At 51.2% G+C, this 18,957-nt stretch overlaps 1 protein-coding gene across 6 annotated transcripts in view; it reads right to left on the bottom strand.

Moving 5' to 3' along the window:
* Positions 1-364: 364 nt before the first annotated feature.
* GALNT16 (polypeptide N-acetylgalactosaminyltransferase 16) overlaps positions 365-18,957 on the bottom strand; it is a 99,449-nt gene continuing 80,856 nt past the window's right edge. For 2 of the 6 annotated variants that reach the window (XM_063651736.1, XM_063651733.1), the window contains 5 exons: positions 17,904-17,987; positions 12,520-12,661; positions 11,700-11,825; positions 7,522-7,661; positions 2,658-2,948 (listed from right to left, as the gene is read on the bottom strand). In XM_063651736.1, coding sequence (XP_063507806.1) covers positions 7,524-7,661; positions 11,700-11,825; positions 12,520-12,661; positions 17,904-17,987 — 490 coding nt within the window. In that variant the 3' untranslated portion in view covers positions 2,658-2,948; positions 7,522-7,523. Of the gene's footprint in view, positions 1,004-1,482; positions 1,631-2,657; positions 2,949-3,623; positions 7,662-11,699; positions 11,826-12,519; positions 12,662-17,903; positions 17,988-18,957 lie in introns of those variants that run through there. The other 4 variants (XR_010123742.1, XM_063651734.1, XM_063651735.1 and 1 more) reach the window with 4 other exon arrangements.

The following is an 18,957-nucleotide window of genomic DNA, read 5'->3' as shown; positions in this document are numbered from 1 at the left end:
GGGAGTGAGTTTAAACCTAGCTGTTTATCCTTGGGCAAATTTCTTCTCTCACCTGAGCCTCCCCTCCTCATCCATAAAGTGAGTGCATCAGAACCTACCTCATTGGAGTGCATATGGTAGCCTTACTAAGATTCTGGGTACCCAGAAAGTGCTCAATCTGTGTCAGTCCTCAGCACCACCAACACATTGTTGTTGAGACAACTAATGAATAGGGAGGGTGGAGTTGTGGCGATATCGAACTTGTAAGAAGTGAGAGGAAAAATGGACAAATGTATATTGCGTGCTTTCTGTATGCAAGGTACTAATTCCTAAATGCCAAAATGCTTTATCATTAAAAGACAAAGCAAAACAAAAACAAACCCAGTTAGAATGCTTTATCTTTAATTAATTCATTCAGCAAACAAACATTTGCTTTAAGTCTGAGAAGCAGGTTCTGTGCTGTAGCAGTGGGAGGTATGAAGCTGGAGCAGGCATGGTTCCTGTCAGCAAGGAGTTACAATCTAACAGAAAAAAGAGGACAAGACTAGAGAAGACAGAAACACGCCATAGCGTATGGAGGAAGGTGATGACAGGCTGGGAAGGAACACTCAGCACCCTGAAGAAGCAAGCTGGAGAGGTTCTTTTCAGACAGGTGGGGGATCAGGAAGGGTTTCCTTGCAGAAGCAGCATTTATTTGTCTGGAAAAATGGGTAGCATTTAACCCATGGAGTTAACAAAGTATGGGGCAGAAGAAACAGCAAAAGCACAAACAAGAGAAAGCAGAAAGCAACTTCACACTACATGACTCAGGTCACTTTGGCTGATTGTAGGGTGAGGAAGAGAGAGTGGGAGCTGAGGTTGGCCTGGCTGTCTGCTGTCAGGCATTGGATAGTTGTGACCATCGGTGGTTCACGGGGCTCCTCCGAGAGCATTCCACGTTCTTTGTGGGGCAGGTGTTCAGCACACCACTGTGGGCTTGATGATGGGCGTGATGACGATGCACAGGTATGAGAGCTTGCATGTTCTAGGAGGGGAAACCCCCAGGAGCTCTAAGCACTGCCAAAGCCAGCTCACCTTCCCAGCATCCTTCAGAAGGAGAAGTCAGTCCCAAACCCCCACCTGATGGCTGCAGGACCAAGGCCACACCGCACACCCAAGAGAAAGCTCCCAGTACCACTCCACTCAGCTGCTCCACCTGCTGCCCCCACAACTTACTGTGACCTGATTTAACCTTAGCATCCCCCCACACTCCCACCCCCATGGAGACCAAGGCTCTGGAAGGCAGAGTCATCCTGGGTGAGGGGCAGCCCCTGCCCTTGTGAGCAGAGAAACCTGGAGCTCTGCAGCTGCCCGACAGGGTTGTGGGAACTGCAGTCCACCCACGGGGAGAGGAGCAAGCCTCCTGCCATGCTGAGAGCCATCTCTGACTCAAACTGTGGGGAGGGGCCCAGACAGAGACCCCATCGAGGTGGCCCTAGAGCAACTGTCTCCAGAGACTCTTACCTCCCGGTTCTCCTGCCAGAGAGTCCCCCAGACTCTCCTGCCATCCCTAGTTTCCCATCCAACTGAGGGTCTCCCAGCTGGGAACTCTCCACCACTGCTGGGCTCAGACCTCCGGGTCCAAGATGTGGTCCCTACATTCTTCTGGCTCCTGGAGAAGTACAGTAAGGAGTACAAGGGTAGCCTTCTTTCCCCTTGGCTTCTCCCTCTTGTAGTGAGTCCAGTGCTGGGTGTCAGGGTACTCAATCCAGGGCCCAGCTCATTCTGATTCTCTCCTGCACAGCTTCCCCTCTCTGGGCCTCCAGCTCTCCTTCCTGGTGCATGGGAGTTGAAGACTTAAATGTGCAAACGCATCACTTGGGCCACTCAATACAAACACAGGAATTCTGAGCCTCTCAGTCTGGGTCAGACCCAGGAGCATACAGGTCTACAATCCTTCCAGGGATACTGAGCAGGTTATCTGGACCACATCTTAAGAGACACATATTTGAAAGACAAATTGTTGAAAGACAGGCTTTGTTTTCAGATGGCTTGAGGGGATCAGAAGCAACCTGAGAGCATGGCAAAAACAAGTCTTTCCTGGAACGCCTCCACCATGAGTATCCCTTCTCTCCAGACAAGGATCACTAATTCCCATACCAACTAGACCCACCTTCCTGAAGGAAGAATACCGAGCCCTGGAGGAATGGTCCCTAGCTCAAGAAGCACAGGCTGTGTCTGTTGGGGTTGAAATGGCTCCCATAGCTTCCTTCTAGAATTCTCCTGTTGTAACAGGCTGGTCTACATCACCACGATGCTGCCTGCAGGGTAAAAAGCCCAGGCCACCCAGCAAGGTGCCAGCTGAATTGCCATCTCTGCTAGTGTGGCCAGTGGACTTCACCAGACCTTATCCAGCCCAACCTTTATCCAACCTGAGGCAGGCATTACCTGGAATGTCATTTTAAGCTGTCCTGGAAGCATCATCTTCTGGAGAGAGAGCACCAACTCACTGACGCCCTGGGTGAGAGCTCCCTCTCCTTACTCCCATAGCTCCTGCCTTCCCCTGTAGCTTTTATCATGTGGTATCACAGTTGCTGCTGATTGGTCCATCTCCTCTGCTAGAATATTTGTTCTCGAGGGCGGGGACCATTTCTGTCCTGTTTACATTTGTGTCGTCACCCCTAGCAAAGTGGCATGTAGCAGGCACTCAGAAAATGTTTATTAATAATAGTAATGACATATTGATTAAGCATTTGGAAAGGGCCAGATGCTTTGCGATCAGGCTTCACAAAAAAATCCTTTACGGCTATGAGTACCCCATTTAACAGGTAAAGAAATCAAGGCTGAGAGATGAAATAACTTATTCAAGAGCTCAGCCAGGCGCGGTGGCTCACGCCTGTAATCCCAGCACTTTGGGAGGCCGAGGCGGGTGGATCACGAGGTCAGGAGATGGAGACCATCCTGGGTAACACGGTGAAACCCCGTCTCTACTAAAAATACAAAAAAAAATTAGCTGGGCATGGTGGTGGGTGCCTGTAGTCCCAGCTACTCGGGAGGCTGAGGCAGGAGAATGGGGTGAACCCAGAAGGCAGAGCTTGTAGTAAGTGGAGATCTAGCCTGGGTGACAGAGCAAGACTCTGTCTCAAAAAAAAAAAAAAAAAAAAAAAAAAGAGCTCACAGCTGGCAAATGGCAAAGTAGTGAGGGATTCAGCTGAATGGGTATTTTTTTAAATTGATTTGAATTTTTATTTATTTATAGAGATAGGGGCTCGCTATGTTGCCCAGGCTGGTCTTGAACTCCTGGGTTCAAAGGACCCTCCCAATTCAGCCTCCTGAATATTTGGGATTACAGGTGTGAGCCACTGCGCCTGGCTTGAATGGGTCTTAAAGACCCAAGAGTCCACACCCCTAGTGCACTCTTCTCCACGCTTCACAGGGCTGAATTCAGCAGGAGAGGGTGTCCTCAGATGGCTCTGGAGCCTCAGTCCAGGTCGGCTACTCAGACAGCCCAGCTGCCAGGCCAGGAGAGTAGGCCCTCCCCTGCTCCATCTCCAGGTCTTTCCTAAGTGCCTGGCAGTGAAGACCTCTTCCCATTAGAGAAGCTGGCTGGGTCGCCCCCTCCTTCTGGAGGAGCACTGACTCAGACCATCACAGGGACACACAAATACCAAACACACTGAGAACATTGTTGGCAATGAAATTACAGACGTTATAAATGCCAGCCTTTCCCTTCCAGGTTTCCTTTCCTGTTCCCTGGTGGGAGAGGACCACACCCCATGCAGTGCTGGGAGACATCCCCCGCAGGCCTTGGGGTGCTGGACCCCTGGGAGGACAGTCATATTGTCCAGGTTATTTCTCCCAACTGCAGATGGAGACAGCCTTCCTGAGGGGCTGGGGGAAGAGCCCTTGTAAAAACTGAAGCCAAGTCGCAGAGGCCCAGGGATCCTCAGGAACTGCTCCCTGCTGTACAAATGGGAGTCTGGCCCCGGTGCAGAAGTCCCTCCTGCCGCCCCACCCATAGGCTCTCAGGGGACTCTCCTGCCAGTGACGCAACTGTTAATACCCAGCCTGGGGCTTTTGCTGATTCCTCCAGGGGCTGGCTAAAGGCCCTAGGCTGATTCCTAGGGAAAAAACTGGGTGGCACAGAAAATGGGCTTTGGGAGAGGTAGGTTTGGAGGAGAGCAAGCAAGAGGAGAGAGCCTGAGTCAGGAGAAGCAAGCACCAGAGCCCTCCAAGGCCGAGGGTGAAAATAGATGGAGAGCGGAAATGGGGCTCAGCACGCCAGGAGGGAGCCCTGAGTAGGCGGTGGGTGGTGGGCTGTGCTCCCTGAGAGGACGGAGGGGTGGATGGGGGAATGGAGACTGCAGCCAGGGTCTTTTACAGTGACTTGCTCCTAAGCACAGACCAAGCTGGACATTGTAGCCAAGGTGTATTCTCTGCAGCCAGCTAGGGCTTTGCTCCAGGCTCCTCAGGCCCAGGGGTCAGAAGTTCTGGGTAACTCCAGATCAGCAGCCCTACGGCAAAGTGGGGCTGAGGGCAGAAATGGCTGCGTCCAGGAGAGGCTAGTGGTGTGCTGGCCTGCCAACTGCAGTTCACATGTATGTTGAAGCAGCGTTTATTTTTACCTGGGTAGGTTCAGCTTCTGATCACAGACATGGTGGGGGTTTTCCATTGGTTTCCATGGGAACATTAGGCAGAGCATCTGCTACCCAATCAAGCAAAGCTGGTCTGGTAAGACTCTTTTCAGAATTATTTTGCTGTTTTTACCCAGGAAGTATGTCCTGCCTGAATTTGTACCACTGCCTTCTTGTGTGGTAGAGCACAGGAGGGCAGCTCCAAGGGGACAGGGCTGGCTCACAGGGAAGGAGAGAGGGCTGGCTAAAGGCAAGCATGGCGGCAGGGCAATACCTATTTGGAGAAGCAATTTGCTTTCCATTTCTAAGCCCCAAGTAGGATCCCATAATGAGGCCACAGGAGCCTGGGCTCCACCTGACCTGCGCTGATTCCTGGTTTTGGTCCAAGGCCTGCCCTTGCAGTAGGGCCACCTGTTGGCCCCCACCAGAGCAGTCAGGAGTTCCTGGGGCACCACAGGGCATGGAGGCTGACGAGCAAGCTACCAGGTGCAGGAGAGGGCTAGACTTGAGCATGTTCAGTTTCACTTTTACAGAAAGGAGGCCCTGACTTTCCCCACGAGGCGGGGGAGGGTGTGCTGAAGGGCTAAGCCTGGAGGCAGAAAGGAAGGCGCTGGTGCATGTGGACATGTAAGAAGTGGTTTTATTCCAAGTGTGTGTTTCATAAAGACGAGGTCCTCAAGGACAGCTAGTGGCACATGCTTTGGTCAAGAAGAGGAAAAGCAAAAACAGAATAGGGCTGAGTTGCCACAAAGGACCGGCTGATAAGTGCAGAGCCTGATCCGACCACAGCAAAGGAGAGAGAGACCCTCTTGAAGGCCCTCTGGTCAGCAGTCCTCTTACATTCAACAGGAGCAGCCCCTGCTCCCCAGCCCCAAAGGTCCATGCCTGAGTGTGGCCCAGGCCTTCTAGTCCATCCTCTGGGGAGAGGCCTTTGCCCTGGGCCCAGTTCTGTCCTAAGCTGTGGCAGGAGGCTTCCCAGATGAACAGGGGATCTGAGGCTGCACCTGGCTGTGGAAGAAACATCACGACAGAGGACAGGCAAAGCATGGCCCTGGGGGGCGAAGGGCCCTGCGCTGGCAAGTCCAGAGGGGTGTGCTTGGGCGCGGGAGTGCTGCCGAGAGGACGCTGGTGAGAGCCAGGAGGCGAAACTGCTGGAGAGCCCTCCAGAGGAGGTGCTGCGGACCACAGACACTTGGCTGCTGACCCCAAGGGCCGCGTGGAGGGAGCAGGCGATGGCAGTTTGAGCACACCAGGGAGGAAGATTAGGGGGTGGCAGCTTGGGCAGACAGTGGCTTCAATCCAGAGCAGAGGTTCAGGCCCTTTGGGGGATCAGGGACCTCTTTTAGAAGCCATGGACTTTTTCCCCAGGAAAATGCATGTATGCACACACGCAGTATTTTAGGGACAATTTCAAGAGATTGCTAGACCCTCTGGAATCCATGAACTCTATGGGTGTGTGGATCCTTGGCCTATGAAAGACAGGGGGCTCCTGTGGTACGTATATCTGCCCCAGGCTGGTCTGCTTTGTAGGGGAGACCCCCAGGGTCCTGGTACCAACAGTCATTTGCCCAAGAGCCAGTGGGGTGAGGAAGCAGGGTGTGGGGATAGCAGGAGCAGTTCCAAGACAAGGCCGTGGGGTAGATGTGTGGATGTGTTCTCAGTGGCTGTGAAAAGGAACTGGGAGTTCTCTTCACAAACAGGAGCCACAGCCAGCCTCCCAGCCCAGTGCAATAGCTGACCCTTCAAGAAAATCCCTCGTGTAGTAGGGAGGGGAATAAGGGTGAGGTTGAGCCCTAATGACTTAGGGGCTTCTGTAGCGGGGAGGGGAATAAGGGTGAGGTTGAGCCCTAATGACTTAGGGGCTATTCATGGTCCAGAAAGGAAGTTCCCTTCTTTCCAACCACCCATGATGCTGTATTGACAGAGGCAAAAACCGTTGAGAAAGCAGGAGTCAAAAATGACAAACGAGGCTGGGGCTACTCAGGGATGTGTGTGGCTACCCGTCCTTTCAGTGGGTCCTGGCGGCAGGGACAGGGCACTAGCTGTTCATTAATGCCCAAGAGAGAGGTCTCAGCCTGACACATGGCCAAACAGAAGTGGAGTCGGTTTAATAAACTACGCCCGAATTGTCCCCTAAAGATCCCTCTGCAGCCTCTTGCTAAGAATGTGGGCACCCACAGGCACAGGACCGGAAGAGGCAGTGTCAGGCTCAGACCCTGGGGCTGGTAAAGTGTGGAAGGGACTGCGTCCTGGGTAAGAGATCTTGTTCTTTTGGTGCTTTGCTTCTCTTCTATCCATGTTCATTTGCAAATTACCCATCCTTTGCTGCCAAGACACCATCCATCCCCACCCAACCCACCGCCACCCTGGGCTTGGCATCTCTGGCAGGTCACCGGGCTTCTTACCTCCTTCCCGTTCTTTAGCTACCCCTGCAGGCTGCCCCTCTCCCCTTCCCTCTTCTCAGCCTTCAGCCTCTCCACCCACACTGCCCAATTTCCCCTGGCCCTGCCTGCCTGCACAGCTGGGCCTCATGACCCAAAAGACCCCTGTGTGGGCTTCTGTCCTTGCTCTCTCCAGGCAACAAAGGGGACAATAGTGTGGGGCCACACACTATTGTCCCGGCCCCAAGAAGCGCCAAGGGAGAGAACAAAGGGCCAGGGGCACCTACTCAGTCTCTAACCAGCAACAGTCCAGCACCCTGACCATCTCCTCTCCCGGGGCAAGGCCAGGACAGCACTGAGGGCATCGGGGCACGCCCGCCTGCGCCCTCCTGGAACAAGCTTTGGAGAACGTGTGTCATGGTGGGTATTTGCTGATGGTCCTGGCGGAAATGTGAGGAGATGGGAACAGCCCGCTTTGCACTCCCCCACCCTAACCCCCTTCCGGTCCCAAAGTCTCATGCAAAAGGTACAGGAGGTCCCAGGGCTACCATCATGTGTGTGGCAACAGCTGCCACTGCTGGGCCTGGGCGTCAGGCTGACACTTGCTGGTCACCAGCTGGGCAGGCTTCGTCTCCAGGCAGAGGCCACTGACTGAATGCTGGATGAAAGAACCTTTTCTCCTCCATTTCTAGGAGGAACGGAGATGGGTTAAGAGAGGAAGGAGAAAACAATGATTTAAAAAAATAATGTTGTACTTTCATTCCACATGTATGTACACAACCCTTGTATATAACTAGGACACATCCCCCTCCTCCTTTTTTTTTAGGGATGATCTTGTTCTTACAGTGGTGCTACCATAGCTCACTGCAGCCTCGAACTCCTGAGCTCAAGCAATCCTCTTGCCTCAGCCTCTGAGTAACTAGGACTACACATGCACGCCACCACGCCCAGCTAATTTTTAAATTTTTTGCAGAGACTGGGTCTCGCTATGTTGCCCAGGCTGGTCTAGCTAGAACTTCTCACCTCCAGTGATCCACCTGTCTTGGCCTTCCAAAGCACTGGGATTACAGGCATGAGCTACCATGCCCAGTCATGCCCCTCATTTAAATCAGGCTGTGTGTTCCTATGTAAGAGGCTGCCCCCATCCTACCCCTAACACCAGCTTTAAGCCCTGCCCTTCCCAGCGGGGCTCTTGCTTCTGTAGTTTGCAGAAGTTCCTGTCCAGATCAGAGGAGGAGGCAAAGCAGAAGTCCCCTGTGTTTATTTACAATTTAGCTTGGTTGCCATGTGCAAATCTGCATTTCTAGCTTCTATTTAGTTATTGGACCCAGTTTCTTACATGGCGTCAGTTGCTGGGGCTGAGGATTTGCCCTCTGCCTTAGATGGGGCTTTTGTTCTCCAGGTCACCATAGTTCCCGCCTGGTCCCGACTTTTCTCTTATTGGGGTTTTCCCACCAGCTCCCTGTAGGCACTTGAGCTTGTCAGTCCTGGCCTAGGTAAATCTTTTATTTCTGTAAACATGATTTCTTCTTCCTAAGCTTCTGAGCTGTGAGGCCAGTAATCTACACCCCCTAGCAGGAAGCTGCCTTCTTTGTGGGGATGAAGTGTGGGGTCAGCAGGGTGGTGGGAGACTGGAGGTCTCACATCACAGAGTCATGCAGGGGCTCCTGGTCAGTGCCTTCACCTCCTGCTGCCTCCCCGATCCCGGGTTTGACAAAGGGGAGAAGAGTTGCTCCTGCAGAACATTATGGAAGTGCCTGGGTGGAGGATGGAGTGTTGCTTGGAACATTTATGAGAAGGGATGAGAGGCAGAGACCCAGGTTTCAAGGCTCAGGGAAGAATAATAGTAAGATAGGTCTATTTTGGGTTTCTCTCCTATTTGCCTCCCATGCAACCACCTCCCCTCTTCCATCTTCTCTCATTCACTGTGTCTTCAATTAGAGGCAGAAGTGCTTGTGACCATGTGGAGGAAGCCCAGAGGGCTCTGAGGGCAGTGGGTAGACAGGGAGCAGCTGGGGGGAGAGAGATGAGCCCACTCAGCTGCAGGGATAGGGCTAGGGCTGTGGGGGGATGTGCACACAGGGTGGAAGGCAGGTGCGGAGCCTGGGCTCCCAGTGGGAATGTAAGGATGTGATGGGTAGGACTGAGACCCAGCCCCTCTGGGCCCACATGGCCCCCGCAGAGAGCCTAAAGGTCAAGGGCCTTTGGATTGCCCCTCCTGTTTCTTCATGCTCTTCTAGTCCTTGACATTTACCTCACGTAGGCCAAACCTCCAGCAATGCCCAGCTGGAGAGAGTATGGCCATCCTCACCCCAGGGAGTCTTGGTGCTTGGTGCTACCTCAGCATCTAGCCTTCTGTAATATAGTGTCTTACTCCCTTCTTTCTCTTCCACTAAAGTGTAAATTCCCTGGGGGTCAAGGACCATGTCCTTTCATCCTTGTGGCCAACATGATCTGTACATTCTCTGGCACAAGGTAGGCACCCAATGACATTTTGTTTGTTTGAGACTGAGTCTCACTCTGTCACCCAGGCAGGAGTGCAGTGACACGATCTCGGCTCACTGCAACCTCTGCCTCCCGGGTTCAAGCGATTCTCCTGCCTCAGCCTCCTGAGTAGCTGGGATTACAGACGCACGCCACCACGCCCAGCTAATTTTTGTGTTTTTAGTAGAGACAGGGTTTCACCATTTTGGTCAGGCTGGTCTCGAACTCCTGACCTCATGATCCACCCATCTCAGCCTCCCAAAGTGCTGGGATTACAGGCATGAGCCACTGCACCCGGCCGTCATTTTGTTTTAAGAAGAACGAATGACTGAATCGCCCAATCATTAGGAAGTGCCCCCCAAACAGCAGGATTCTCACTTCCTATCAGTGCTATTAGGCACAATCTCAGGGTTTCTTGACTCTCCAGGCCACTGAATTCTGGGCTTGTCTGAGAAACAATGTCACATCACCCACTGTCCCATCTCCACATCTTGGTTCTTGCGGATTCCTTATGAGGTAAGCAGGGGAGGGAGCCCCTTATTTTATAAGTGAGGAGACTGAGTGAAGGGAGGGGGAGGGAAGACTGAGCTGGGGCCTGCTGACTCCATCACACCGGGTCTGAGGCACAGGAGCCTCTGGGATACAGGAAACCCAGCTAGCCTTGGAAACAGGACCAGCAGGGGACCAAGAAGGACGGCCTGGATTCCAGAAGGCATTGGCAGTGGGAGAGCTGCTCATCCTGTCCTCCTGGGAAAAGAGGGACACAGGCACCCAGAGTGCCATCGGGAGCCTGGCAGGACTTGCAGGGGCAGAATGAATGGGGCCAAGGAGATTCCTACACACCCTGTAGGCTGGGTCAGCACAAAGAGGGAAATGTGTGATTCAGCCCCAGAGGGGCAATCGAGTGGCGGCTTTGCTCGGAGATAATTGCTCAGCGGGAGGGGGTGGGTGTGGGCTCAAGGATTTGCCCTCAGAGAGGTGGGTGCTCTAGGTGCAGGGGACACTGCACCAGCCCCACTGCAAGGCAGGGCCGAGGGTGGGCTGCATCCCCCCACCATCCAAAAGTGCTTAAAGTGTCCCACAGGTCCAGCAAGTGGGCTAGGCACACAGATCCCTCAGACACACACAGGCCAGAGGGAGAAGATGTGGCTGCTTTCCAGAATGGCACAGCAAACTGCTGTTCATCCTTTAAAAAACATGCTGACCCAAGCAAAGAAAAAGGGGGTAGGAGGAAAACCATGCAGGCCAAATCAGAGACCCAGGCACCCTCCTCACTGCTTGCACCTACTGAGGCAGGCTAGCCAGTGGCAGGCACAGGGAGGGCTTCTGAGAAGGGTGAGCAGGGGAAGCGCTGGAGCAGCCTCTGGGCCTTGGGTCCCATTCCCTGGGTGGCGAGGGAGCCCTCCAAGACAGGAAGGGAGTAGCACAGAAGGGAGCTGGCTGGCTCTGGAAATCCAGCTTCTGGTTCCACTGTCACTGGTTGCTGTGTCCCCTGAACAAGTGACTCCACCTCTCTGTGCATCAGTTTCTTCCTTGACCCTGACCTGTCTCCCAGGATTAGTGGTGACAGTATGGGTGAGAGTGTCGGATGAATGGAAAAAGCAGTGCTCACGTGAGGCTGGTCATGCCAGCTTGGACATCACTGTGTCTGGAGCTCAGTTTCCCTAGTCTGCCAGCAGTAAAGAAATACTTATTGAACATCTACTATGTGCTGGGTTAAGACTGTGGGCCTAGAAGTCACTGACCTGGGTTTGAATCCCAGCTCCACCCCTTCTCAGCTGTGTGATCTGACATATATTCTTTAGATTCAGCGAGCCTCAGCTTACTCACTTATAAAATGGAGGTAGTACTAGAACCCACGTCACTGGGTGGCTGGGAGGATTAGATGAGATGATCTATTTCAAACTTCTAGCACAGGCTGTTAGTAAAAGCTAACACTTATTTGAACTGTGGTGGTTGTCAAGAGCTAGGGATACAGTGTTAACAAGACAAGTGGTCCCTGCCTTCATGGAGCTCACAGCCTGCCAGGATGGCATTAAACAAATAATTACCCAAAGAAGTATTTCCTCATGGGCAGAATAATTGGCTTGACCTAGATGTAGACTTTGCTCCCCCTCCCCCCAGATCCTCGTTCTGAAGGGCTTATTTGAGTCAACCAGGGGCTCTCCTGCCAAGGTCTGCCACCCTGAGGCATGGTCCCCTGGGGCTGCTGGGCCTCTGAGCCAGAGGCAAGGAGACTCACCTGCTTGCCTTCTCTAGGGTTGCACATCTGCAGTATGACTGGGGATCCGGGGGAGGACATTAAGGTGGAGGTGGCAGCCAGGCACTTCCCCTGCTGCTGGATGAGGTGGTCACTGAACAGCCATGCCTGCAAGGCAGGGAGCAGAAAGGCCAAGTCAAAAAGTACAGCGATGGGTGGAGAGATGGGTAGATAGGGGATAAAGCAAAAACACGGCATATTTTTGTAAGATTTCTACAAATAATTATAGGAGCTAGGGTAGGTGTATGGGTATTCACTGCATAATTCTTACTATTTTTCTATATGTTTGAATTTTTTGGTAATAAAATATTGGGGTGGGGGAGCTTAGCTGGAGCTGGCCAGAGGGCAATCGGGGCTGTGCCAAGGGACTGTGGGGGATGAGAAAGAATGACAAGACATGGAACCAAGGCAGCTGAAAGCTGGTCCTCACTGGAGTCTCCATGACCTGCTTTAGTTTCGATGTGGGTGCAACACTCATATGTTGCACCCATGTGCGCCCAGGAGTCTTGGACATTGCCTGTCACATGAGCCGACCCCAGCTGGATCTCAGGAGAGAACTGGGCACTATCTGGGCAGCTCTTCTCCCTCGGCAAGAACAAAGCAGGTGGTGCACACAGGATACCCAAGTGACAGGCTGGAAAGGGGATATGAATGTGTAGGAGCAGGGTCTAGGGGCCCCTGGCAAAGTGGGTTTGTGTAAGATGTAGACAGAGGAGGAAAATGAGTAGGGGAAATCCCTCACCCCACTCCTGGACAGTGCCTCCAGCTCTCTCCCACTCCCATTCCTACCCGAGGTCCTTACCTGGGCGGGCTGGGGGTTCTTGGCAGACCCTCTGCAGATCCCCATTCCAAGCAGGAAGTCACCAGCTGTGTTCTGGCCCTGAGATTCTAAGCAGTTCACCCCCTGCTTAATGATGCCGGGGAGTGCTTCCTTCACAGGGACCCTGAGAGAAAAGGCAGCAGTCAGGCTTGTGCTTTGCTCCCCCGAGGCTTACCTACACCCTCTGCCAGACATCAGCATCCCATCAGCTCTGGGAGCGCCGAGGTCTCCGTGGGAAGGGGCCTGGGAGCAGCCTGGCCAGCAGCGGGAGGTGAGCAGGAGTGGCCTCTGGGAAGACTGGGCCTCAGCCCCAGGGGTTCTTCCAAGTGGCTCTGGGAGCCTCTGCCCTGGAGGCTGGGCCTGAGACATAGAGAATGGGGGAGCCATGGGGGGAGCTCAGGCTGGAGAAACAGAGCCCCTCAGTCCAGAAAGAGGAAAGCCTCAGGAGAGCCTGGGACCAAAACGTATGCTCAATAATCAATCCCAAAATTACAGGGAAGGGAGTGCTTTGGAGAGGCAAATTAAACACAAATATGAAAATGTGTTTAATCTCAGTAATGATTAAAGAACTACGTATCAGAGTCACCAATGTTTATTTACCATGTATGTACATTTGTACACACACACACACACTTAATTTAATGATAATGCCCAGTGTCAGCAACAGCTATGAGACTGAATCTTCTCACACCTTCCTGGTGAGAACATAGATTAGCACAGCTTCTCAGAAGGGCAGTGTGCTATTATGTCTCAAAGCCCTTAAAAATGCACACATCTTTGACCAATATTGCCCCTTGTAGGAACGTATCCTACAGAAATAATTATAAATGTTGTAAAAGATATTCATCTCAGGGTGGTTGATTATATTGAAAACACCAGAAATTTCTAGATGTTTAACAACAGGAGCTGGGCTAAATAAATTCAGATTAATCCATAGGATGGAAAACCCTGTAGCCATTAAAAATGACTTATGGCTGGGCATGGTGGCTCACACCTGTAATCCCAGCACTTTGGAAGGCCAAAGCAGGAGGATCACTTGAGGCCAGGAGTTCGAGACCAACCTGGGCAACACAGAAAGACCCCATCTCTACAAAAATTAAAAAAAAAAAATTATCCAGGCACAGTGGCACATGCCTATAGTCCCAAGTACTTGGGAGGCTAAGGTTGGAGGATCACTTGAGCCCAGGTGCTTGAGGCTGCAGTGAGCCATAATGCCACCACTGCACTTCAGTCTGGGCTTCAGAGTGAGACCCTGTCTCAAAGTAAATAAATAAAATTTAAAAAAATGACTTTGTGAAATGATACTTGCTAGTATGGAAAAATGTTCACAGCACACTATTAAGTAAAACAGGCAAGTTTTAAAATATTATTAAAACACTTTATATGCACAGGAAAATATGCTTACACACACACACACACACACACACACACACACACACACAGACACCTTATGGGTAATAAACCTGAGGAAGCTGCCGGCCCCAGCTGCTGCAGGCTTGCATACCTGAGTTCAGGTTATGTTCGTTCTTGGATTAAGGAGTCACCAGGCCTGGGAGTTACGGGGGAGCAGGAGGGATTACAGTGTGTGTGCCTTCTCTGCCTCCTGTTACCTCTGTCAGTGAAAGAATCTGGGCCTGGGGGGTTGGGCCATTATAAGATGTTTGGCATTCTTTGATGTGGACATCTGCAGGATCTAGACCAAACCGGGTCTTCCTTCCTCAGGAGTGGCTAGAAGCCACAAAGTTCCAGAACTGATCTGCTCACAGGAGGCTCAGAGAGACCCTTTCAATTCCTCTCCCACACCCCTGGCAGCAGCCTGTGCCTCTCCAGACTCCCTTTGGGAGGCCGTGCAACTCTCTAGCAGAGGTGGCAAACCGCTGGCTGCCAAGCTGAATCTGGACCCCGGACATGGTCTGACCTGCATAGCGTGGTGGTTGTTGCTTTTAATTAGTTGGCAATATTGAATGATTTTAAGGTTACATAGAAACCTTCAAATCTGAATCTAGCTTCCCTTGAAAAAATTGGAAGATCAGGCCACAATGAGCTTGCGTTCCAGCATGGCACTAATCCACCGCAGTGAGTAGCAGCTGCCCTCTCTGAGTGGGGCTTTTGCATCGCAGTTTGCCACAGTTCCCACAACTCTCTATTGTCTCATCCTTACCCATTTGACTTCTTAACATCACCTGCCTGACCACTGTAAGAATTTGAGTTTGCAACCCCTGCCATGTGCAAGCATGTTGGAGGGCAGGAGCTCCACACTCTCAGCCTCATCCAGGAGCAATGTGTTATATTTCCCTTCTCTACAGAGACAAGATGGTACTGAGGCCTCTTTGATAACTGCTCAGGGGGAATACAGCACAAGGGGTTGTTCCAGACCCTGCTACTCCCTTGTTGCTTAGGGTGTTGTGCAAGCTGATCAGCTTTCAGAGGTGAGGTGGACACTGACCAAGAGTGGCAATGCCCAGTGATGCTTACGGAAGAAACCCTAGGCTTGGGAGCAATCTCAAGATCAGATGCAGCTCCTAAGCTGTCATTGTGGTAGCAGTCCTGGAGCAGCTGGGATAGCAGTTGTCACCATCCTTCCCCAGCTCCCCAGCAGTGCCAGGCTAAGCTGTCCTGTTTGTCAGCAGCCCTCTAAACGCTGCATCCACTTCCTTCTCTATGGGTCTCTTCTATGTACACAGGCTGCCATTAGATCCATTCCCCAAGACACTACTTCTTTCTGTTAGAAAATTGACATACTGGTTTTGTTAGAAGAATGCTTACTGCTATTTGCTTGGAATTAGTGTCATGAACATGCAATGGCTACTATGCAACTAGCACCCTCACAAACATGGTGTGCTTGTGCAATGCACAGCCTGAACAACTGTTCCTGACAGTCCTAATGCAAGTAATAAATTAGCAGTTGCTGAGGCCAGCTGCAGAGCTCTAACCTGGAGAAGGGGCAGAGCCACGGCAGGCCTAGGAAAGCAAAAGCCTCTTCTTTCAGCCTCCTCAGTCTCCCCACTGACTGTTTGCAAGTGTAGGCAACTATTTAGGGACCCCCTGTTTGGAGGAAAGTTGGTATCACTCAGGCCTATGGGTCCCCTTTCTAATCAGCAAATTGATCCACTCCTGGCCCCTCACCCTAGGAACTGGGGGTGAGTAATCCAGATAGGAATGAGGTCTGGGGTTTCCATCTTAGCAACAAAAAATTATTTTAACTTTCACACAGTGGCAGAACAAACAGAAGAGGACTTCTGCTCCTCATCGACGTAGCTGGTTCATCTACTCTCCTGCCTTGTGATCAAGCTAGGTTTCTGATAGTTATAAGACAATTCTTCCCCTTGGTCCTTGGGGGTGTCATCAGACCCTGTGGCAGGGCACTGAGGTTGGAGAGGAAGGGCATTCCTAGGCCTCCCCTACTCTTCCCACAGGCTGCCCAGCTCCTGCCCTAGGGCTGGAACTAGTGGGCTTCACCCAAATGTTGTATGAACACTGACACAGTGTTCTGCTCTTTTTTCTTCAGGGTCTCAGAAATGATGCATCTGAATGAACACTGTGCCCTAGAAGTGACCACTTCAGGAAGTTGCATTTTCATAAATTAATGTTCTTCCCATCACAGCTAGTGTCCAGGGAGCTGGGGTTATCTAGGCCACTGACTTTCTTTCAGTGACACTGCCGTTGCTCACATTGTTCTGGAACTTCTTGGAAATTGCTCCTAGAGTCAGTTTAATCTTGTTCATTTAGAGTCATGCTGTATTTGGGACCTGGGATTATAATTATCTGGGTTAATCATCTCTAGCTTATTCACTGCACTTGGCTACAACTTAATGGTGGCTGTTGGCCAAAAATCAAACCTGTCCTCAAAGGACAAAGATTTGCCTCTTTCAAGGATACGCAAGCTCTGAGGGGTGGAGTGTTCCGGAAAGCCATGGCAGCATCCTTGAGAGAAAGCTGGCAGCGGTGGGAAACATGTTCCCCAAGATGACAGCTGTAGAGGGAGCATGCGGATTTTAGACATGATTGAGATGTACAGACTGTGCAATTTATTCCATTAAAAATATTTACTGAGTGCCCATTTTATGACAGGCACTGTTCCAGGTGCTGGAGATAAAGCAGTGAACAAACAGATCAAAGCCTCCACCCTCATGGAACTTACAGGCAAGTTTGGGGAGATACAACAAAATTAATTGGCCAGATAATGCCGATGATAATAATGGCTACAAGGAACATGGAGGAGACGATGCTGGGGAGGGAGGTAGAGCTGCAAACTCAGAGTGTTCAGGGAAAGTCTCCCTGGGAAGGGGACGTTTGAGTCAAGGCCTGAGGAAGGTGAGGAAATGAACCAGGTGGATGTAACTGAGACACTGAAAAGGCCATCATAGCTTATTGCCCACTGTCCTGTGAGAATGCACACATATTCCTAGGTAACTACAGCCTGAGTGCCCACATCATTTGCATTTTGTTTTCTCATTTGCCAGAGCAAACATTTCCCTGTGTTTTCTTCACAGTTTCTATGATTATAATATTAATGGGTGCATAATATTTGTTTAGATCTATGTATGGTGATTCACTGAAGCCAACCCCTATTGTTGATTCTCTCTTCTTTTCTTTTCCTCTCCCTCTCCTTCTCCCCCTTCCTTCCTTCCTTCCTTCTTTCCTTCCTTCCTTCCTTCCTTCCTTCTTCCACCTTCCCTCCCTCCCTCCCCTCACCTCCTCTCACCTTCCCTCTTCCTCACTCTAACACTTAGGCTGGAGTGTAATGGCACAACCAGGGCTCACTGCAGCCCCTACCTTTCGGGCTCAAGTGATCCTCCCACTCACAGGTGTGTGCCACCATGCCCAGCTAATTTTTTGATTTTTAGTAGAGACAAGGTCTCATTATGTTGCCCAGGCTGGTCTCAAACTCCTGGACTCAAGCAATCCTCCTGCCTTGGCCTCCCAAAGTGCTGGAATTACAGGCATAACTCACTGTGCCTGGCAGTTTCTCATTTTTTCACCACAGCTATTGATCTGCTGGTCAACAGCTTCTGCTTTGGTTGCTTTATTTCCTTAGGATAAATTCCCAGAAGGGAGAGAACAGGGCTAAAGAGGACGAATGTCTCTGCAGCCTTTGCTATGTAATGCAGTGTTGTTTCCTAAGGGGATAACGTCCATTTCTAGATCTGAGACCATTAAAAATTCAGTTCCCACCACACCTAATTTATAACTCCTAGTAATGCCCTCTCAGTTCCCCCAGAGCCTTCACAAGAAGATAAAACCCGGCAGCTAGAAAGCCAGATCACCGGTGTTGAGGAGATCTAAGGGTGGGGTGGGACCCAAGCCGCTGGCCCCAACCAACCCCTACCCGCCTGGGGGATGCACAAGATGAGGGCTGCACTCACGTGAGCTCTGGGTAGACGTTCTCCAGGTACCAGCGGAAGGACTTGCAGTTCATCTTCTTCCTCTGCTCTATCCGCGTAGCCACACTGTAGGAGGAGGCAGGGCTCGGGCTTCGGCCTGCCAGGGTGGAAGGCAACCCGAGGGAGGACGCCAGAGGCCTGTCCCCCAGCCCCATCTATCTCAGGCAGGCAAGGACCAGGAGACTTCCAGCCTGCCATGTCTAGCCCTGGCCACTTGTCTGATGTTATTCTCTGACCTGCAAGCTCAAGGCAGGTCTCCTGGCTATTCCTCACTCATCAAATTCCTGCCTGGAGCTCGCCTTTCAGGGTGAGCACAGACCATATGGGACCATGCCTTTCTCTTGGCTTCTCACTCCTTAAGACCTCAGTTAGCAGACCATGAACTGGTCTTTATCTTTGCAGAATTAATGAGAAGTACAGGAGGAAGGTCTAACAGCAGAAGAGCAAGCTTTAAACATCTTTCAGGTGTGTTGGCAAATAAAACCGTTAGATGTATCCTTGGGACACCGCCATCCTCACCTTCCTCAGGTACACCCACCACAATGGCCACTGGTTGACGGCCCTCGTCACCAGCTATCTGAGCCTCAGTTTCCTCTACATTCAACTGGGGACACAACCACTCATCTCAGAAGGCTTTTGTGAGAATCAAGTGAATTAAGGGGACATGAAGCACTTAGCACAGGGCAGGTGCTAAGTAAATGTTAGTTCTTCATTACAAGAAATATTTAGTGACATAACTTATTTTTTCAAAAAAAGGGAGATAGATATGAATAAATAGGGAGAAGATTCATTGATGATCATTAATAGTGTTTTCAAACTTTTCTGACCACAAGCTTAAGTAGGAGATAACTATCTTACATTGTAATCTAATACGCCCCATGTACAGTCAGCCCTCAGTATCTGTGGGTTCTGCATCCATGGATTCAACCAACCTTGGATCAAAAATACTCAGGAAAAAATTTCAGGCCAGGCTCAGTGGCTCATGCCTGTAATCTCAGTACTTTAGGAGGCCAAGATATGCAGATTGCTTGAGATC

The sequence above is a fragment of the Pongo pygmaeus genome, chromosome 15 (genome assembly GCF_028885625.2).
Source record: "Pongo pygmaeus isolate AG05252 chromosome 15, NHGRI_mPonPyg2-v2.0_pri, whole genome shotgun sequence".
Classification (NCBI taxonomy): Eukaryota; Metazoa; Chordata; class Mammalia; order Primates; family Hominidae; genus Pongo; species Pongo pygmaeus.
This window is presented reverse-complemented; position numbering and strand designations above follow the sequence as displayed.